The sequence below is a fragment of the Cebus imitator genome, unplaced genomic scaffold (assembly GCF_001604975.1).
Source record: "Cebus imitator isolate Cc_AM_T3 unplaced genomic scaffold, Cebus_imitator-1.0 Scaffold58, whole genome shotgun sequence".
In the NCBI taxonomy this organism is placed as follows: domain Eukaryota; kingdom Metazoa; phylum Chordata; class Mammalia; order Primates; family Cebidae; genus Cebus; species Cebus imitator.
This window is the reverse complement of record NW_016107373.1, coordinates 3,598,424-3,617,222: the sequence shown is the minus strand read 5'-3', so window position 1 is coordinate 3,617,222 and position 18,799 is coordinate 3,598,424. Positions and strand designations below refer to the sequence as shown.

The 18,799-nt window shown below is 37.5% G+C and overlaps 1 protein-coding gene across 1 annotated transcript in view; it reads left to right on the top strand.

The window, feature by feature from the left end:
* Nucleotides 1–18,799, top strand: part of EXT2 (exostosin glycosyltransferase 2) — a 176,288-nt gene that overhangs the window by 92,410 nt on the left and 65,079 nt on the right. Inside the window, exon 8 of the mRNA XM_017529398.2 lies at nucleotides 5,362–5,493. Within this exon, the coding sequence (XP_017384887.1) occupies nucleotides 5,362–5,493 (132 nt within the window). The remainder of the gene's footprint in view (nucleotides 1–5,361; nucleotides 5,494–18,799) is intronic.

Here is an 18,799-nt window from a genome sequence, read left to right as displayed (position 1 = left end):
AAAAAAAAAATATATATATATATATATATATATTTGTATCATAGTTTCCTCACTTATCAAATGAAACTGTATCAAGTAAGTGACAAGCTGGCTATGAAGAGCAGGTGAAATCATGAATATAAAAGTGCTTTGCAGCAGGTAAACACTAACACTTGCAAGGATGCTGATTTTTTAAATGCCAATATCTATGTCCAAGGAACTCACATCCTAGCTGGAGAGAAAAAAGTAATCTTCTGAAACAACAGAAAAACAAGTATACAACAGTATATAGCAACTAGCATGTATGGTAAAGGTTGTAAGGGCTAAGGAATTTCATAGTAAAGGGAGATTGGTGATAATAGAACTGACCAGTAAAGGTTTCATAGGGAAGATGGGTTCTTTCAGGTCTCATAAAATGTAAATATTTTGGCTGGATGATAGGAGAGAAAGCAATAACATGAATTTAAGCAGGATTGAGATTGGAGTGAATAGGGCATACCTAAGAAGCAGTAGCAGGGAGGCAGCCAGCTGTGTACCCAGAAGACTGACTATTGGACAACTTGAGAAAGTCAGATACCCTTGAAAGCTAAATCTGTATTTCAGCTTTTCTTTGAGTAGGAGAGATTGTCATTGTGCATTCTTTGCCTTCTTCTTAGTTAGTGGAGATGATAGTCGTCACATAACTCAAGTTACCCTAGGCTTTTAACTCATGGATAGAACACTTGCCCAGGAAATAAGGAAAGTTAGCACATCTAGACCAGAAAGTGTCTTTTTTCTTCTCCCTTTTGGGTTATCCTTCCAATTTCCCCATGCTAAATTTTCGCATGTTCATTCCCTTGCATAAATCCTAATATCCTCTGGTTTTGAGTGGAATCATAGATCTGAATGAAGCTAGAGAGGTCATGTAGACTAGCATCCTGCTTTTGTTAAGAACTGAGTTTAACTTCTGCTTGGATAAGAAACTGCCTTCTTTCAAAAGACTGCATTGGGCCAGGAAAGAGTAGCTGATATTGGAGCAACCTTCCTGCCAAAAGAAGAAAAAAATTATGGAAGCTTATTTAAAACAACTGTTTATAGGCATTATAGAACAACTAACATAGTATCTGAGGGAATACCATTCCTGAGAGGAAGAAAGCACTTGGAATTGAGCTACATAGTCACTCTGGCATTTTCCCTGAGGGTACTTGCCAATTCTCTATCCAAGAGTATGGGGTCCCGTCCCAGCAGAAAGCAGCAGTCCTACAGGGCTTAGAGGTTGGAGTTAGGGGCTATTAAAGTATTTGGGATCTGAAACACAAAATCCCAGGAGAAAGAAAACCGCCAGGAAGAAAGTGAAAAATGTGCTTGTAATCTTCCCTTGGGGTGTTTGCCAACTCCTAAGATACACGTGATCAGAGCAAGACTCCGAGAATCCTTGTAGAAAGCGGCAGTTGGGGCCGGGCGCGGTGGCTCACGCCTGTAATCCCAGCACTTTGGGAGGCCGAGGCGGGTGCATCACGAGGTCAAGAGATAGAGACCATCCTGGTCAACATGGTGAAACCTCGTCTCTACTAAAACTACAAAAAATTAGCTGGGCATGGTGGCGCGTGCCTGTAATTCCAACTACTCAGGAGGCTGAGGCAGGAGAATTGCCTGAACCCAGGAGGCGAAGGCTGCGGTGAGCCGAGGTCGCGCCATTGCACTCCAGCCTGGGTAACAAGAGCGAAACTCCATCTCAAAAAAAAAAAAAAAAAAAAAAAAAAAAAAAAAAAAAAAAAAAAAAAAAAAAAAAAAAAAAAAAAAAAAAAAAAAAGGAAAGCGGCAGTTGGGAATGTAGTGAACAGTGCAAATATTTCAGTAGCCATATACAGTGCTGGTGAGAGGTTGGTGTTCAAGGCCTGCCAAGGTAGAGAGGCCCTGGCAAATACAAATACCCCAGGCTTTAATTGGAGGCCTCAGAAGGACCACACTTCGAGCATAAAGGAAAGCTGAAATAAGCTAGCCCTGACACAACTTAAAACTGACTTCTGACAGGATTCAAGTGGCTGCACTATATTCTTACCCCTGCCGGAAGAATACCTTACACTCTTAGGAGGGAAATCATCTGAATCATCCGGAACCACTACAGTTTTTAAACAGAATGTTTGCCATCCAATAAAAAATTAAGAAGCATTCTAAAATTGAGACCAAATGACCAAAATGAAGAGAAAAAAGAGAGTAGAAAAATATACACAGGTGATTCAGATATTCAAGTTTATCAGTCAGGAACTGACTATGTTCAAGAAAGCAGAAGAACAGGAGACTTTCAACAAAGATATGAAATCTACGTTTTACAAGGTCAAATGGAAATTCTGGAACTGAAAAATACAGGAATGAAATTAAAAATTTTATATATGGGTTTAATAGCAGTTTAAACACCAAAGAAAAAGGGATAGAAGATTATTGAATCAGAAGAAAAGTTAGTAGAAAACACCCAGATAGAAGCACAGAGAGAAAAAATATTGAAAAGAAAATAAGAGATACATGAAATATATTGAAAACATTGTGAAATATATTTCACATATATGTATATTTGGAGTCTCAGAAGAGGAGAGTATGACCGAAGTAATATTTAAAGAAATATTGGCTGAGAGTTTTCTAAAATCAATGGAAAGTATCAAATCATAAATTGAAGAAGCTCCGCAATCCTCAGTGAGATAAATACAAAAGGCCATACCTAGGCATGCCATAGTTGAACTACTGTAAGCCAAAGACAGAGAAAGCTTAAATGCAGTCAGAAATAAAAAGCATATTATCTTCAAAGCTGCACCAATAAGATTGACAGCTGAATTTATCAGTGAAAAATTGGATGAAGCCAGAATGTAATAGAAGTATATCTTGCATGTTCTGAAAGAAAATAATTGCTAACCTAGAATGCTCTACCTGTCAAAAGCATCCTTCAAAAATTATTTGGGTAAAAAGAAGCTTTCAAACAAATAAAAACAGAGAGTCATCCGCTAATTCTGCAGTGAAATAAATAACAAAATAAATTATTCAATTAGCAGGAAGATGATTTGTGATGGAAGCTCAGATATGCATCAAGAAAAGAAAGGGTAGATATATGGTGAAAATTTATTTAAAAAAATAATGATGTCTTGTAGGATTTAAAATATGTAGATGAAAAATGACAATAATAGCACAGGGATAGGAGAGAGCTGGTAAATTATAAAATTGTTGCTTTGAGATGTAATGTAACAAAGCAATGATGCCTACTTTAGTTGCTGAGAAAGCTACTCAATAACAAAAGACTAAATAGCAACCAAATGAAGAAGAAAAATGTGGGAAAATAATAAAAATTTCTAGTCAATTCTAAAGGTGAGAAAGAATGTAAATTAAGTGTAAATGGACTGTATTTGTAATTAGGAACCAAATATTTTTGGATGAGATAATGTATTAAAACCCAGCAACAGATTGGTTACCCCTCATCCAAAATGCTTGGGACCAGAAGTATTTCAGGTTTTTTTTAGATTTTAGAGAATCTGAAATGTTCCAATGAACATTTCCTTTGAGCATCATGTCAGCACTCAAAAAGTTTTGGATTTTGGAGCACTTTAGATTTGAAGGTTTTTGGATTTAGGATGCTCCACCTGTATATGCTTTTTGTAACAAACAAGCTTGCAACAAGCTTTCAGGGTAAAAATTTGAAATATATATTTATAAACTTGGAATACATACATGTAAGTGTATATAAATATACACACACACCTCAAACAATCCATAGCCACACATACACACAGACAGACAAAAACCAATAAGGATATAGAATACTTAAACAAAATTATACCCATCAACTGCAGAATATACATTTTTTAAGTGTACATAGATCATTTATAAAATAAACAATGTGCTGGGCCATCAATTTAAATAAATTGCAAAGTATTGAAATCACATGCGTTCTCTGACCACAGTGCAAAGTGCAATCAAAGTAGAAATCAGTCAGAAAGATAAATAGAAAAAATAAAAATATTTGGAAATTAAACAATATACAAAGGAAATTAGAACTTTTTTGCCCAAATGAAAATTATATGTAAATGTGTGGGGAGCATTAAAATAGCACATAGAAAGAAATTTAAAAATTTAAATGCATATATTGAAATGAAGAAAAGTTGAAATCAATGATCTAAACTTTAATTTTAGGAAGTTAAAGCAAAATTCATTAAACTTCTCCAAAATAGAAAGAAATAGACAAATAAGAACAAAAACTAGCAAAATAGAAAAAAGTATGATGTGGAAAATCAGTAGAACCAAAAGTTAATTTTTAAATAAAGATGAATAAAATTGATAAAGCTCTGCTAAGACTGAACAAGTACAAAGAGAAAACACAAATTAACAGTATCAGGAATGAAAAGAGATGTATTACAATAGATTCTACAGGTATTAAATGGAGGTGAATGCATAGCTTTATTTCAATAAATTTAACAATTTAGATGGAATGAACATATCCCTTGAAAAACACTACTTATAAAACTGACACACACACTGGAAAACATGCATAAGCCTATGTCTGTAAAAGAAAATGAACCCATAATTTAGAACCTTCACACACACACACACACACACACACACACACACACACAAACACTCACTCACTCATCCACCCACCCACCCACACCCTTGCCCAGACAACTTCTTTGAGGAATTCCTCTAAAACCTTTCAGAGAAGAAACAACGCTGATCTTGCATAAAAGTTCTCAAAGAACAGAAAAAGAAAGAATAATTTCTACCTCCTTTTATAAGGCCAGCATATCCTTGATACTGTAAACTGACTTAGATATTACAAGTGTTGAGCCAAACAAGTCAGACACAAAAGAGTAAATGCTGTTTGAGCCCATTAATATGAAATTCAAGAGCAGGTACCGCAGTGGTAATCAGCATAATGGTTACTCTTAGAGGGGGTGAGCTACTGACTGGGAAATAGCATGAGAGAATCTTTTGGAATGCTGGAATGTTCTATATCTTTATCTGGCTACTAATTGTAAGAGTATGTGCATATGTAAAAATTCATTTAGCTGTACACAAGATTTGTGCACTTTACTGTGTGTATGTTATATAAGACTAAATACTATAAACTTCTCTGCTATAACACATGGATAGTCTCATCATCACATAATTTATCTTCTATCTTAATTGAATCCAATGTGCATTTCACTTGCTAACATTTTATTTTGACTGCATTTGATAAATGCAAACTTCTGGCAGGAGCTGGCTTGTACCGCAGGGAGCATTTGCCCTAGGCACCTCCACCCCCACAACTTTGGGAATAAAGGAATTAGCTAAACCCAGAGTTGACTGTGATAGAGCATCTAGTTTTCCCACTCTGTCTCACTTGCTTGCTCACTTAAAACAGCATTGTTTTCTTTCTAGGCCCGGTGGTTCTGGGAAGCGTACTTCCAGTCAATAAAAGCCATTGCCCTGGCCACCCTGCAGATTATCAATGACCGGATCTATCCATATGCTGCCATCTCCTATGAAGAATGGAATGACCCTCCTGCTGTGGTAAGTGAATTCCAGTGCTAGCCACGTGAGGCATAGTCCAGCTGTCAGGGTGGGTGAAAGGAAAATGTACTGCAATTGTAAAGGTTATTTAAATTCTAGCTCTCTAAGATGAGAGTGTACTTTTTATACTTGGAGCCTGATAAGGGCAGGGTAATGTTGAAACACTGACAAAAGTAAAAAAATACGGAAGCAGCAGCTTCCAGCGTGTTTTAAATGTGCTTAGAAAGACCGTCTGTTTATTTATTGCAGAGATAAACGAGGAGGCATGGGTCTTGTTAGAAATCAGAGACATCCTGATGACTTTTACAATTGTAATGCTTAGAGCTCTTGAAAAGGTTCTGTAAGCAACTTAATAATAGCTTGTATTTTGAGTGCTTACTCTCTGCCAGGGACTGTGCTAAGTGATTTACATGTATTACTTCAATTAATATTTCCAGCACCCTGTAAGGAAAATAATAAGCAGCAGTGATCTAGATGTGTTATGGATTGCTAGAGTCATTTGCACAAGATTGTGGCAGAGGTCCCTCGCTATTTCCAGCAAAGAGATGGAGCATTCAGAAGCTGCTCTTAGGCCTTCTTCCTTGTGTGAAGGAATCACAAGGCACGTGTGTCATTGTAGAGATTGTGGCAGTGGCTTCTAGGCACACCTTCTTTCTCACTGAAAATTCCTGAAGTTCTGGAGCTGGAAATTACTACTTCCTAGCTGCTCTGAAGTGTGCCTGGCTGTCCAGCTCATAGACCTCCAGGCATTCCTGCGAGAGCACTAGACTCTTCTCCATTCTTTGTTCTAATCATCTCTTCCTTTCTGACCAGCCCTCCTTGTCTCCTGATTCTACCTTTTCTTTTTTCTTCTTTCTTTGGGACAGAGCGTTGCTCTTGGCGCCCAGGCTGGAGTGCAGTGGCTCCATCTTGGCTCATTGCAACCTCCACCTCCTGGCTTCAAGTGATTCTCCTGCCTCAGCCTCCTGAGTAGCTGGGATTGCAGGTGCCTGCCATCACATCCAGCAAATTTTTTATTTTTAGTAGAGATGGGGTTTCACCATGTTGGCCAGGCTGATCTCCAACTCCTGACCTCAGGTGATCAGGGCCTCCCAAAGTGCTGGAATTATAGGCATGAACCACTGCTCCAGGCCCCGATTCTATCGTTTCTAAATAGTGCTGTATATGGCCACCTGGTTAATCTTCACATAGGACCATCCTTTTCTCTTTCCTTTTCTGCCGCGCTCTCTTCCTTCTTGCATCCAACCTTTTGGAAATGGTGACTGGATTTTAGGCATTCTGAGAGGGGCTAAGAATACAGAAAAAAGAAGACAGTTCCTGCCCTCAAAGAAGCTCTCCACTAATTTGAGAAGCTAGTAGGTAATGCTGTGAACGTAGAGGTTCTGTAGTGGAGTGGTATACTGAGTGCTGGGTGCATACGGGACAAGCATCTCTCCTCGCAGGGATACTTCCTGAAGAGGGAGTGCCTGAGAGGAAGTCAACACGTGTGTATGGTAAAAACAACAGCAAGCATCTTTTTGTTTTGCTTGAGGCGAAGTTTCCTTCTGTCTCTCTTCTCCTTGACTCCATTACCAAAGGTAACATCTCAGAATGTTGCCATTCAGATATAAGCATAATTTTGTAGTTTTCAACATATATAGGATTATCCTACACATATTTTTCTGCCTTTTTTATTTTAGCACTAGATCGTAGACTTCTCTTTGTTTTATTCTATATAGGTCTACTTCAGTTTTTTAGGATGGCTTTATTAGTATTCAGTTGTTTGGGTATATCATATGTAATAGGTCTATTATTGATGGGTATTTAGACTGCCTTCCTTTTTCCCCCTACTTTCTAACAGTAATACAAGGGGTATACTTTCACATGTTTACACATAAATATGTGAATATTTCTACAGAATTAATTCAAGCTAAGAAATTGCTTAAAGAAAATACACACTGGGGTCTGTCAGGGGGAACTAGGGGAGGGATGGTGGGGGTAGGGAGTTGGGAAGGGACAACATGGGGAGAAATGCCAGATACAGGTGATGGGGTGGAAGGCAACAAACCACATTGCCATGTGTGTACCTATACCAATCTTGCATGTTCCTCACGTGTACCCCAAAACCTAAAATGCAATAAAATATATATTAAGAAAAAAAAAAAAGAAAATACACATTTTAAATGTTGATAGATATTAACAGATCACACTTTTAAAAGACCATATTAACGTATAGTTTCGCAAATAACATTTGGGTGTTCTAGTTCTCCATGCCGTCAGTAATGCTGGATACTTGAATTTTTGCTCATCTCGTAGGTGAGAAATGATCTTTGTGTGTATTTTTCAAGGGGAAGATTGATATCTTTGTCAAGTTTCCTCAAATAATTCTATTTGTAGTTTGATTGTTATCACAATTTCACTTTTAGATTGTTTTAGACATTTATTTGTTCAGTAGGTATTTATTGAATGCCTGCTTTGTTCCAGGCAAGGTTCTTGCTACTTTGAATGAAAAAGGCAGAGAAGGATCCATGCATTTGGGAAACTTACATTAGATCTTTCTATCTGGAAGAAAGATTTGTCTTTCTGGTAGAATTTATATGATGTGTGTGTGTGTGTGTGTGTGTGTGTGTGTATATATATATATATATATATATATAATCTCCTTTACAAGTATTGATAAATATTTCATAGATTTAAAATTTTTTCTTATGCTCTAATAGAAGAATACTTTCTGACCTTATAGTTCTTAACTGGTTACCATTGTATACAGACACATTTTGACTTTTGTATATTAATTTTACAACTATTCTGTTACTGAATTTCACAGTTGTTTACTTTTTCAGTTGATTCTCTTATATTTTTAGGTATACAATTATATCTACAAATGCTAAGTTTACTTTTTCCAGTATTTGAAACTTTTATTTTTTTCTTTTATCTAATTGCATTGGCTAGTACTTCCAGAACAATGTTAAATGATGATTTGAGTATTAAAAAAGTAGGTATTATCTAGTCAGAGAAAGGAGGAAAGTTAGATTCCATCCAGAAGGAACAACAAATTCAAATATACAGAGGGCCAGGGGAGCTTGGTAGTTTAAGGAACTTCAGAGAGTTCAGTGTGGCAACAGTGAAGGAGGCTTGGGAGGGAGAGGCAGAGGATGACGCCTGGCGAGGGCCCATATCACAAAACACGTGTGTCCTACATAAGGCTTTGGAGTGTTATCTGTGAGAAAAAGTAATCACTGAAGCCTTTTAAACAGGGGCATAGTATGATAAGATTGCATTCTGGGTCAGTCTGATCTTAGTGTAGAGAATGGATTATGCGTGGCAGTGGGACCAGACTGGAGGCAGTAGACTGTTTCAGAAATCCAGATGAAAATGAGTAGAGGACACATTGAGCGGTATCTGGAAAAAATGAACTATTCTAACTGGTAATTGAGGGAGAAGTTTAGAAGACTGACGTATACTGTATAGCTTATCCAGGTAGGGAATTTGGTTGCATGGGGAGTCATACGTGAGGATGGTGTTGGAGTCCAAAATCAGTCTAACAGCAAGGCCCTCCACAATCTGCCTTTCTATCTTTTTTTTGTTTTGTTTTGTTTTCCTCTTCTCTTTCAGAGAGTTCTAGATTTCTGGCAGCACAACTCAATCCTTCCTATGTGTGTCCCTGCTTTTCCTTCTCTGTACCTTCGTGGCTGCTAGCCTTTTCCTTGACACACCTTTCTTCCCCATCATTTGCAGATTTATACAGGCTTCAGTGGCCGGCTGGTAGACTCCTTTCTCCAGGAGGTTTTCCCAACCCCTTCAGCAGGAAGTAACTCTTAGAGCATGTTACCTGTGTTTCTTTTCCATCACTTAACATGCACAGAAGTAGAATTTCCTGTAAAATTTTAAGCACCTTAAGCCATTTCTGACCTTGGTGTTCCTCATAATACCTAGGACAACTTAATTCAGACAGGAAGGCCTTGATATAGAAAGGAAGGAAGGAGGGATGGAGCAAGGGAGAAAAGGAAGGACGGAGGAAGATTGGCATCCCAGGACTTGAGCCTCAAAGACATATCCTGCTGGGAAGGCGGATAAAGTGGTAAATTGTTTCTCATCTATAAAGTGATTGTAATGAGACTACCTGATGACTTATCTAGGATCATGTAATTGGCAAGTTGTGTGAACAAGTGAGACCCCAGGTCTTCTATGTGCAGATTATCTTGAATTGCCTACGGAATTATATGGGAGCCCTTGAGACTCCTCTGGGCTGAAATGTTACTACTGTTCCAAGCAAATCGTACAAGCTTGAGAAAAATATTACATCTGTTCCTCTGCAGGAGAATTCGTACAGGTACGGGAGAATTCATACAGAATTCTGTCTGGTCATAGCCCAGACAGAAAGTGCAGAAATAGTGGGACTTTATCCTGTACTTTTATCTAAAGCTTGAAGAGATGCTTAATAAGAATAAAGGGTTGGAATTTAGTTCTCTTTTATAAGAATATAGATAGGCTAGGAGAAAATAGAATATGAAATTTTACAGTTTCAAAATAAATATGTTTTAATTCAGGACAGAATGGTCAAAGTGCTAAACAATTTGAGAAATAACATATGCATAAATAAGGTATATAACTGGAAAACATGTTCTCTCTATATTTTTAACTCTTTCTTAAGTAATCCTTTTCAGGATTCTTTGGTATTTATCACATTTCTAGCTCAGGTGACGAAAGCCCTGATTTAAAGCAGTGGGTTGTACATTTCTGCATCTTCAGTGAAAGCAGCTGATGGGAGGTCTGAATAGCGTTGGTTTATTTATAGTTAACTTCTCCCTTTCCCTCAGAAATATTTAACCTACTCTAGATGAGATTACCATGAGCCCAACCTGTAGGGGAGTCTCTTCTCTAGATTACATCAAATTTATGATGTCAGATACTCTGAGGTGGGAGTAGGTGTGGATCTTGGTCAGTAAATCAAGAGGTGGCCTGGGGTTTTCAGAGATAAACTCTTAGGGCCTTCAGCCATGCACAGAGCTTGCTCAGACTGGAGAAGGAGAGATGAGGGCTCAGAATCATATTTTGGCTAGATGCAGCTGCCTTACTTTAATGTAGAAAAGGCTTATATGTGTCGATGATCATGACAGTGAGAGGTGGCCTTGCAGAGTATTCATGTCACTAGGTGCTTTGTCACTCTTATCTGTAAAACTAGGGCAATGACATTCTCTACGTTGCACCCCACCTTCAGAACCTGAAAAAGTTTGACACAGTAATTCTTGGACATAATGTTGAAGTAGTAGACCTATCTGAATTGGAGAGATTGACCCTTTGTTTTGAAAGGGATCCTTTTTGAAGGAATTTATCACCAAGTTAAGGTTCTTTATGAGGGGAAGCATGCGTGTTTTTATATTAATTTTAGCTTTTCATGTCAAGGCTGCATATATATATATGGAATGTATATATGGAATGTATATATATATATATATATATACACACATTCCACATATATATATATATATATACACACACATTTCATATATATGTATACATTATAACCTTTTCAGTCTCTTCGTGCTTTTTTCTCTCCTTTTTGCAAATATCAGCAAAGGTTTATCATCTCCCTAAATATCCAGTATCACTTCTAACTTTGGTGCCATTTCTGGTCTTGCTTCTTGGCAAACCTTCATCCCCACATCTGGAGCTAGCCTCTATAGTTAGGCTTCTCCTTGGATACCCTCCCTCATTTTACTTCTGGTTCTCTGCCAGATGTGAACATATGCAGGAGGACAGAGACTGAGACAAGTGAGCTTTAAATTGAATTCATGTGCCACCAAAACTATATCCTCTCAGTGACAATGTTTTAAAAACTAAATGTAGCCTGAAAATTATGTAGAGTGTTTTCCCATGTTATTTTTCTGCTATGTGAGTTGAAAGATTATACTTGAGCTTATCAATGTTACAATGTTATTTACGTCTTTGATATAGTTTTTTTTTTTTTCAAGTTTGCTGTCATAGGTAACACTAATAAAGATAACTCACATTTTTTTCCCTTCTGCATATCCATACCAGACCTAAAACAGAAAGAGAAGAGAGTAGGGGTCCTTATAGCCATTGATAAAAATTGATGAGAAAAATGGGGAAGCATCTTAAACTGAATTATTATACCTAGAATAAGAATGAGTTTGAAGAACAAGAGCTTTTTCTATGAAATCTAGCCAGAGTGGCCACTTCACTGCAATCAAAGCCTCAGATGAGGATTATATACTTCCCTGGATTTCCTGTAAGCCTCAGTCTAACTCTAGTTTTTGAAGATAGAAAGGACAAGGAATCAGCCAGATGAGAGTGTTACATAAGAGCACTTGCTTGGCAAGAATCACCCACAAGGATCAGAAATCACAGCTGTAGGCAGAACGTGGTAGAGTGTGCCATGGGGCAGTGGCTCGCAATCTTCAGTATGCATCAGAATCTCCTGAAAGTCTTGTTAGACTACAGAATGCTGGCACTCCACCCTGAGATTCAGATTGGGTAGGTCTGGGGTGGGAACCTAGAATTCGCATTTCTAGCAAGTTCCAAAGTCTTGGGTATTGATGCTGCTGGTCCAGGGACCATATTTCGATGTAGGATTTCATTCACTGTGTGTGTCCTAACTCACTCCCTGGAGAAGGCTCTTCCTCTCTCCTCATCTATTTCCTCCTCTTGACCCCATGGGGCTTGGATTAGAAGCATCCAGAGGCTGAGTTCAAACTAAATCTGTCTCAACTACGTGAAGAACTCAGGGCTGCCTATACTTAGATGTCCAGACGGTGGCCCTCACCCACAAAGGTTGCGGTTGTACAAGCAGCTGAAAATATCACTCAGCTATAAACACTAACAAGCAGTAAATTGCTCTGCAGGCTGAAGAAGCGCCAGCTCAGATGTATGAAGCAGAACTCTAAGTTGAAAAGATACCAGGTTAACAGTCTGTGTAACTCAACTCAGCACCCTGTAAGTTGTGGAATGTTTCTCTGGAATTTGAAAGCCTACCCGGCCCCCCAGGAGGCATTCTTGGCTTATTCTCTCTGTCTTCCTCCTACTGCCTAGATATGATTAAAAAAAAAAAAAAAGTATGGAATTTAGAAATTTTAGCTCAAATTTAAGGTAAGTTTAAGCTTTTGAAGTCTATTGTTTTTATAGGTATCACATTTATAGGATCACATTTGCACAAGTGATCCAGTCTGCTATCCTAAATTCCAGACCTTTCCTTGAGTGCCCTTTGCTTCTTTGGAAGCAAGCTAGAAAGTCTCAGGATGTCGGCAGCCAGGGAATAAAGAAAGCTGAGCGGGGTCTGCAGTTGGAGAGATGCAGGAAGATACAAAGAGCTTGATCTGGGGCCCCAAGCAAAGAACTTGGCCAATGCTGATGGTCAGAAAATGGAAAAGAAAATGAAAATCACAAGCCAGGTCCAGATGAGGAGGATAGATAAAGAATATGAAAAGACAGACTCAGGGATATCGCTAAGATGATTTTGTCAATCAGAAGAGCATGCTAGGGCTTTTGTAGCAGAGAGAAATTAATGTGCCTGTGCAACAGACATCTGCATGGCAGCCCCAGTGGTGGTGGTGCTGGATGAATGAATCTACACACATTGTTTCCTTGGATGCAGTCCTGCCTTCATTGCTTACTTAGAGTTCACTTTTATGGCTCTAGCTTTCATGAATCAAAACCTGACTGCTTCCTTACATCACACAGCTTGTGGGAGGGCAGTGAGTAGAAGAGTTTTTCAGAGTCTGTGGGAGCTTGATCTGGCAGCAGATTAATTAAGAACATACCGAATGTTTTGGCAAAGTAATCCTTCATGTACCAGCCATCACTTATATTAGCACATCAAATTCCCTTTCCCCTTTTTTCAGGGGCCATTGTAATTCTCCCTTGAGGTCTGCTTAAATGATTCAGTAATAGAAGTTACCAGGGAAATGTGGTAGTTAAGTATTATAACCTCAAGATAATGAATTTTGTTTCCATTTCTAATATTCTATCCTTTTAATGTGTCTCCCAATGATTAATATTTGAGTGCAATTTTCTAATAAAAGGGCCATTATAGCTGCAGATTAGAAAACTTTATACATTGCCTCAACCAGAGGTGGATTCTTGATTTTTCACTCTTTTTTTCGTGAGCTACATTTCTTAGTTATATGTTTTAGAAACTAGTGTAGCTTAACATATGTATGGCTTAAAAATTCAAGTAAAAGAAAGCATAGAATGAAAATTAGGACCTGTTTTCAAGGGGCAACTGCTTTTAACTCTTTAACTTTTCTCTGATACTTTCTTCCTATTTCCCCATTCATGCTGTTTTTAAATTTCTTACTCAGAAACCTTTTTACTTCAAGTTAGCACTTTTTCTCCTGCTGTTTCTGTTTCCCCTATATATTCCTCCTGTTCCATCTTACCAGTAGGGCTGGGTCATCATTTTTCATTAAAGTCTTATTTGTTATATGCATTATTAGAGCTATATAATGCTGTTTTCAACTGAATGAACCAAGCTGTAAACAAGAATTTCGTTTCCTTTCTTGTACAGCTTTCTATTTTCCAGAGAGCTAATAATTGCCTGTTTTTTTCCCTTAGTTTTTCATGTTTCTATCACTAATTTAATTTTGCTGGATTCCCAAACAAAATATTAAAGTGGTCAAGCACAGCTAGAGTCTGGGAGTTTTCTTCCTTTCTGGAGTCATCTCTCCTGTAGCCCTGTCTTGTCGGTTCAGTCTGGAGCGACTGCTCGCTAGGTCTCCTGTGCCGCGGTCATCCTCATTCTCAGTTCACTATGACACTGGGAATGCCCTTTTTGTCTCTGCTCTGTTGGAGTTTTTTACTTCCATATTATAACATCTTTCTCTGTTTTGGTTTATTTTTTTTCCAAAAGCTTCTTAAGAAATGGATGGAGATAAATTTTCTGTCACCTTACATGTCCTAAAGTTATTTATTCTGTTACACATTTGATTAATAATTGGGCTAGTGTAGAATTCTGGTTGAGGTAGGTTTTCTTACAAATTTTGAAAGCATTGCTCTGTTATCTTCTAAGCTTTTCATTTTAATCTCAAAAAGTGAGATGTCATTTTAATTCCTGGTCTTTTTATGTGAACTTTTTTCCCCTTCCTGGCAAATTTTATATTCTAAAATTTTATGATGATATGCCCTGATGTGGGTGTTTTCTGCTTCCTGGATACTGATTTGGGCCCTTTTAAACGGGAAATCCATGTGCTTCAGTTCTGAGTAATTTTTGTATTTTATTTCTTTGATTATTTTTCTGTTTTCTCTTTTCTCTCTTTATGGGGTGTCTGTTACATAGATGGTGACTGATCCCTGATTTTCTTATCTTACCATCTGTTGGTCTTCTTATTCTAATTTTTTGGATATTTTCTCAATTTTGTCTTCTGACCCTTCTTTTGATTTTTAATATTTTGTTTAGTTTTAAAATCTGAGAGTTTTTTTTCTTTGACTTGTAGTTAATCTTTTTTTTAAAAAAAAAACAGCTTCCTGATTTTGTTTTAAAGGTGGAATGTTTCTCTCTGAAAATATTATTTGTGGTTTTTAGTTCTTACTTTTCTTCAGCTTCTTTTATTGTTTGGTTTCTTTGAATTCCTTTTTCAGGTTTTATTTGCTGTTTTTCTTATTGGAAGCTTTCTTCAAATACCTGATGATTATTGGCAGTCTGCTCTTATTTGAGAGGGAGGCACTGAAAGCTGATTGGAAGTTCTGTATACATGGATAAGGCTTGTCAAGCAATGGGCTTCACTTAGGTTCACAGGATGGGGACCTGATTGTCTCAGTGTTGGCATCTGTGGGTTATTTCTCTTGGCCTGGTTCATTGATCAGACAATAATCTTTCTGCTGTGGGGGTTGGGGAAAGGATGGATAATAAGACTGGGCCACAGGTATTTTGGGAGCTAAATAGAGGAAGGAGATGGGTTCTCATCCTTCATCTTATATATTATTATTTAATCTGTTGTATTTAGTAGGGTGCCTCACCCTGCTGTCTGTGCCTGGGGTCTGAGTCTGGAATGTCCCTCAATCATTTTTTCCGGGATATAAATCTCCCTTCTCCTGCCAAGGTTGAGGATTGGGGGTAACAGGGAGCTGGTTGGCCTGTGAGTGTTGAGTTTAAGGGATCTTGACGCCAACTAGTCCTTATTTCTGTTTCCAGAGCCCCTTCTTCCAGGATACTAATTATCTCCAATTTCTGATTTTATTATCATTATTCTTAGAAAGTTTAGCTTTTTTTGCTTTGCCATGTAGGTTATTGTCTACCTATCTACATTTTGTTTATTTAAATTGATCTAAAAGCTTTATTTTAAAAATTTTAACTTTTTACTTTGACATATTTCAGAATTAAATATTTAAAAATAGTACATTCTTTACCCAGATTTCTCAAATGTTTCTGTATACGCTTCACCCAGATTCTTCAACTGTTTATATTTTATCACAGTTGCTTTATTCCTTTTTCTCTGTGTGCATGTGTGTATGTGTATTTTTTCCCCCTGAACTTTTTGGAAGTTGCAGGTATGATGCACCCTTATCCCTAAAGACTTTTTATACATAATCACAACACAGTGATTGAAATCATCAGAACATAAACACTGGGGAAATATTATTATTCAATCTATAGACCTTATTTAGATTTCATCAGTTATCCTAATAATGTCCATTAGAACAAAAGAAAATCCCAAACCATGAATTGCATTCAGTTATCATGTCTCTTTAGCCTCATTTTTAAGCCTAGAACAATTTCTCAGTCTTTCTCTTTCTTATCTGAAATTGACATTTTTGAAAAGCACATGCCAGTTATTTTGTAAAACCTCCCTTGATTTGGGTTTGTCTGATGCTTTAGCATGATGAGATTCAAATTATGCATTTTGACAGGAGTATCATAAAAATAATATATTCTTGGTGTATCATGTCGAAGAACACATGATGTTAATTTGTGGCATTACTGGTGATGATAACTTGGATCACAGGTTTCTGGGAGTTTCTCCAATGTCATGTCAAGTTACTACTTTTCCTTTTATTATGTGTCTTGTGGGGAAATACTTTGAGACTATGTGAATATCCTGTTACTTCTCAAACTTTCACCCACTAGAGTTTTAGCATCCATTGGTGATTCTCGCCTGCATCAGTTGTTATAATGGTTACCAAATGGAGATTTTCTAATTATTATTCTCTATCTTCTCAAATAAGCTACTAGATTTTGTTTGTTTATTTGTTTTTGGTTTTGGTTTTCTGATACAGAGTCTCACTCTGTCACCCAGGCTGGAGTGCAGTGGTACAGTCTTGGCTCACTGCAATCTCCTCATCTTGAGTTCAAGCAATTTTCCTGCCTCGGCCATCTGAGTAGCTGGGAGTACAGACACACACCACCACGTCCAGCTAATTTTTATATTTTTAGTAAAGACGAGGTTTCACTGTGTTGACCAGGATGGTCTCGATCTCCCGACCTTCTGATCCACCCTCCTTGGCCTCCCAAAGTGCTGAGATTACAGGCGTGAACCACTGCGTCCAACCACATCACTAGTTTTTTTGAGGTTGATTTTTCTTTTTAAGCCTGAAGATTGTTGAGTTAAAGGGTCTTCTGTAATGCATTTTTAGTAAGTTTTTGTTTTCTCTTTGAATATTACATATCTGCAATTCTCACTAATCTTTTCTTCTGGAATCCTATGAAATCTATGTTAGACCTTTTATTCTGTCCTTACCTTATGTCTCTCAGCTTTGTTGTGTTAGGTTCTTCAGGTTTTCCATATTTTTATTTCTCTGTGCTGCATGCTAGATAACTTTTTCACATCTGTTTTCCTGTTTTCTTTATCTGTGACTAATGTGTTTTTTACCTATCCATCTTGAGTTAAATTTCAGTAGTTATTTGTGGAAGTTCAATTTGATTATTTTTCAAATCTGTTTGCCTGGCCTTTTTCATAGCATCTTTTTTCCCCTTACGTTTTTAATTCCTTCTTTTATATCTTTAATCCCTTGAGACACTTCACATTCTCCATCCAATTTTCTGAATTCCTGTAAGATCTGATCTTGTCCTTTGTCTACTGTCCACTGCTTTTGTTGCATTGTTTCCTTAGATGTTTTATAATTTTGGAATGTGAGTTCATCTCACATGTGAGGTTTTCTGTGGAAATTCTTGCATCCTGGAATAAAAAGGTATTTTCCAGAGAGTTTATCTGTTCCTGTTTATTTTGCTTCTTCCAGGTGTTTCAGAGATATCACAGAGTTAAGCCACTTTTTAACATTAATGTCCACTGGAGGTTTCTATACCACTCAGATAATTCATTAAAATCCTAGCCCGGCATGAGGCCTTGCCTCTCTTAAAAGCTCCCAAGGTAAACAAAGCTGACTTTGTTACAAAGCAGTACAATCTTTCTCTTTTTGCAAGTTGGTGAAACATATTGTTCCAGGGAATTTTGTCTTTTCATGTATCATCATATTTACTCTGGGAAGCCCGGTTTTCCCATGTTTTAGAGCATTCTATGTTTAATAAAACTAGCTAAAAATTACGTTTTTTCCATAAAGTAAGTGCTCTTTCCAGGTGAGAACTACTTTTTTTGGTTTTATTTGAAGGTAAGAAAGGGAGGAGGAACTTTTCTCTTTTATAATTACATTCAGCCTGTGATAAAGTATTTGATTATCAGACAGCGTGTCACCGATAAGTTTTTTAAGTTGCCAGCAATTGATTGTAAACACCAGTGAAGTACTCTTCCTTATGGTAAAGACAGTTGTCCTAAGATGAATAGCTTATATTTTGGTATAGTGTTTGATGTTCAGAACAAAATATTACAACAATAAGCAAATATAAACTGAAAGAAAAAGTTCCCCAGGAAGAATCCCCCTCACCCACATCATCACCCGAGCTCAGGATGAGAAAGAAAAGTGACTTTTGTTGCTTCTTTGTGCTAGTGAGAGACTTTTTCTAGCCCACTTTGTCACTGATTGTACAGGCCTTCAAGGGATCTGGTTTTAAGTGCAAGTCTCACTTCTAACTTCCTTACTTCCTGTGCCCCAAACCATGTCTCCTCTTCCAGCATGAGCATTAAAACCAACTACATTGCCAACCCGTGCAACAAGCTCGGCCCTTTACGGTGCCACAGTGCCAACTAGCTGTGGGGCGTACAGCTTTCATTTGCAGTTTTTTCTTCATTTTTGGTCCCTAGGAACTTATCTGTTCCAGTGACCTCAGCTGTATACTTAAAGAATATTTATTCTGTTTTATACTACATTTCTTTTTTTTTTCCCCCATTTATTTATTTTATTGCATTTTAGGTTTTGGGATACATGTGAAGAACATGCAAGATTGTTGCATAGGTACACACGTGGCAGTGTGATTTGC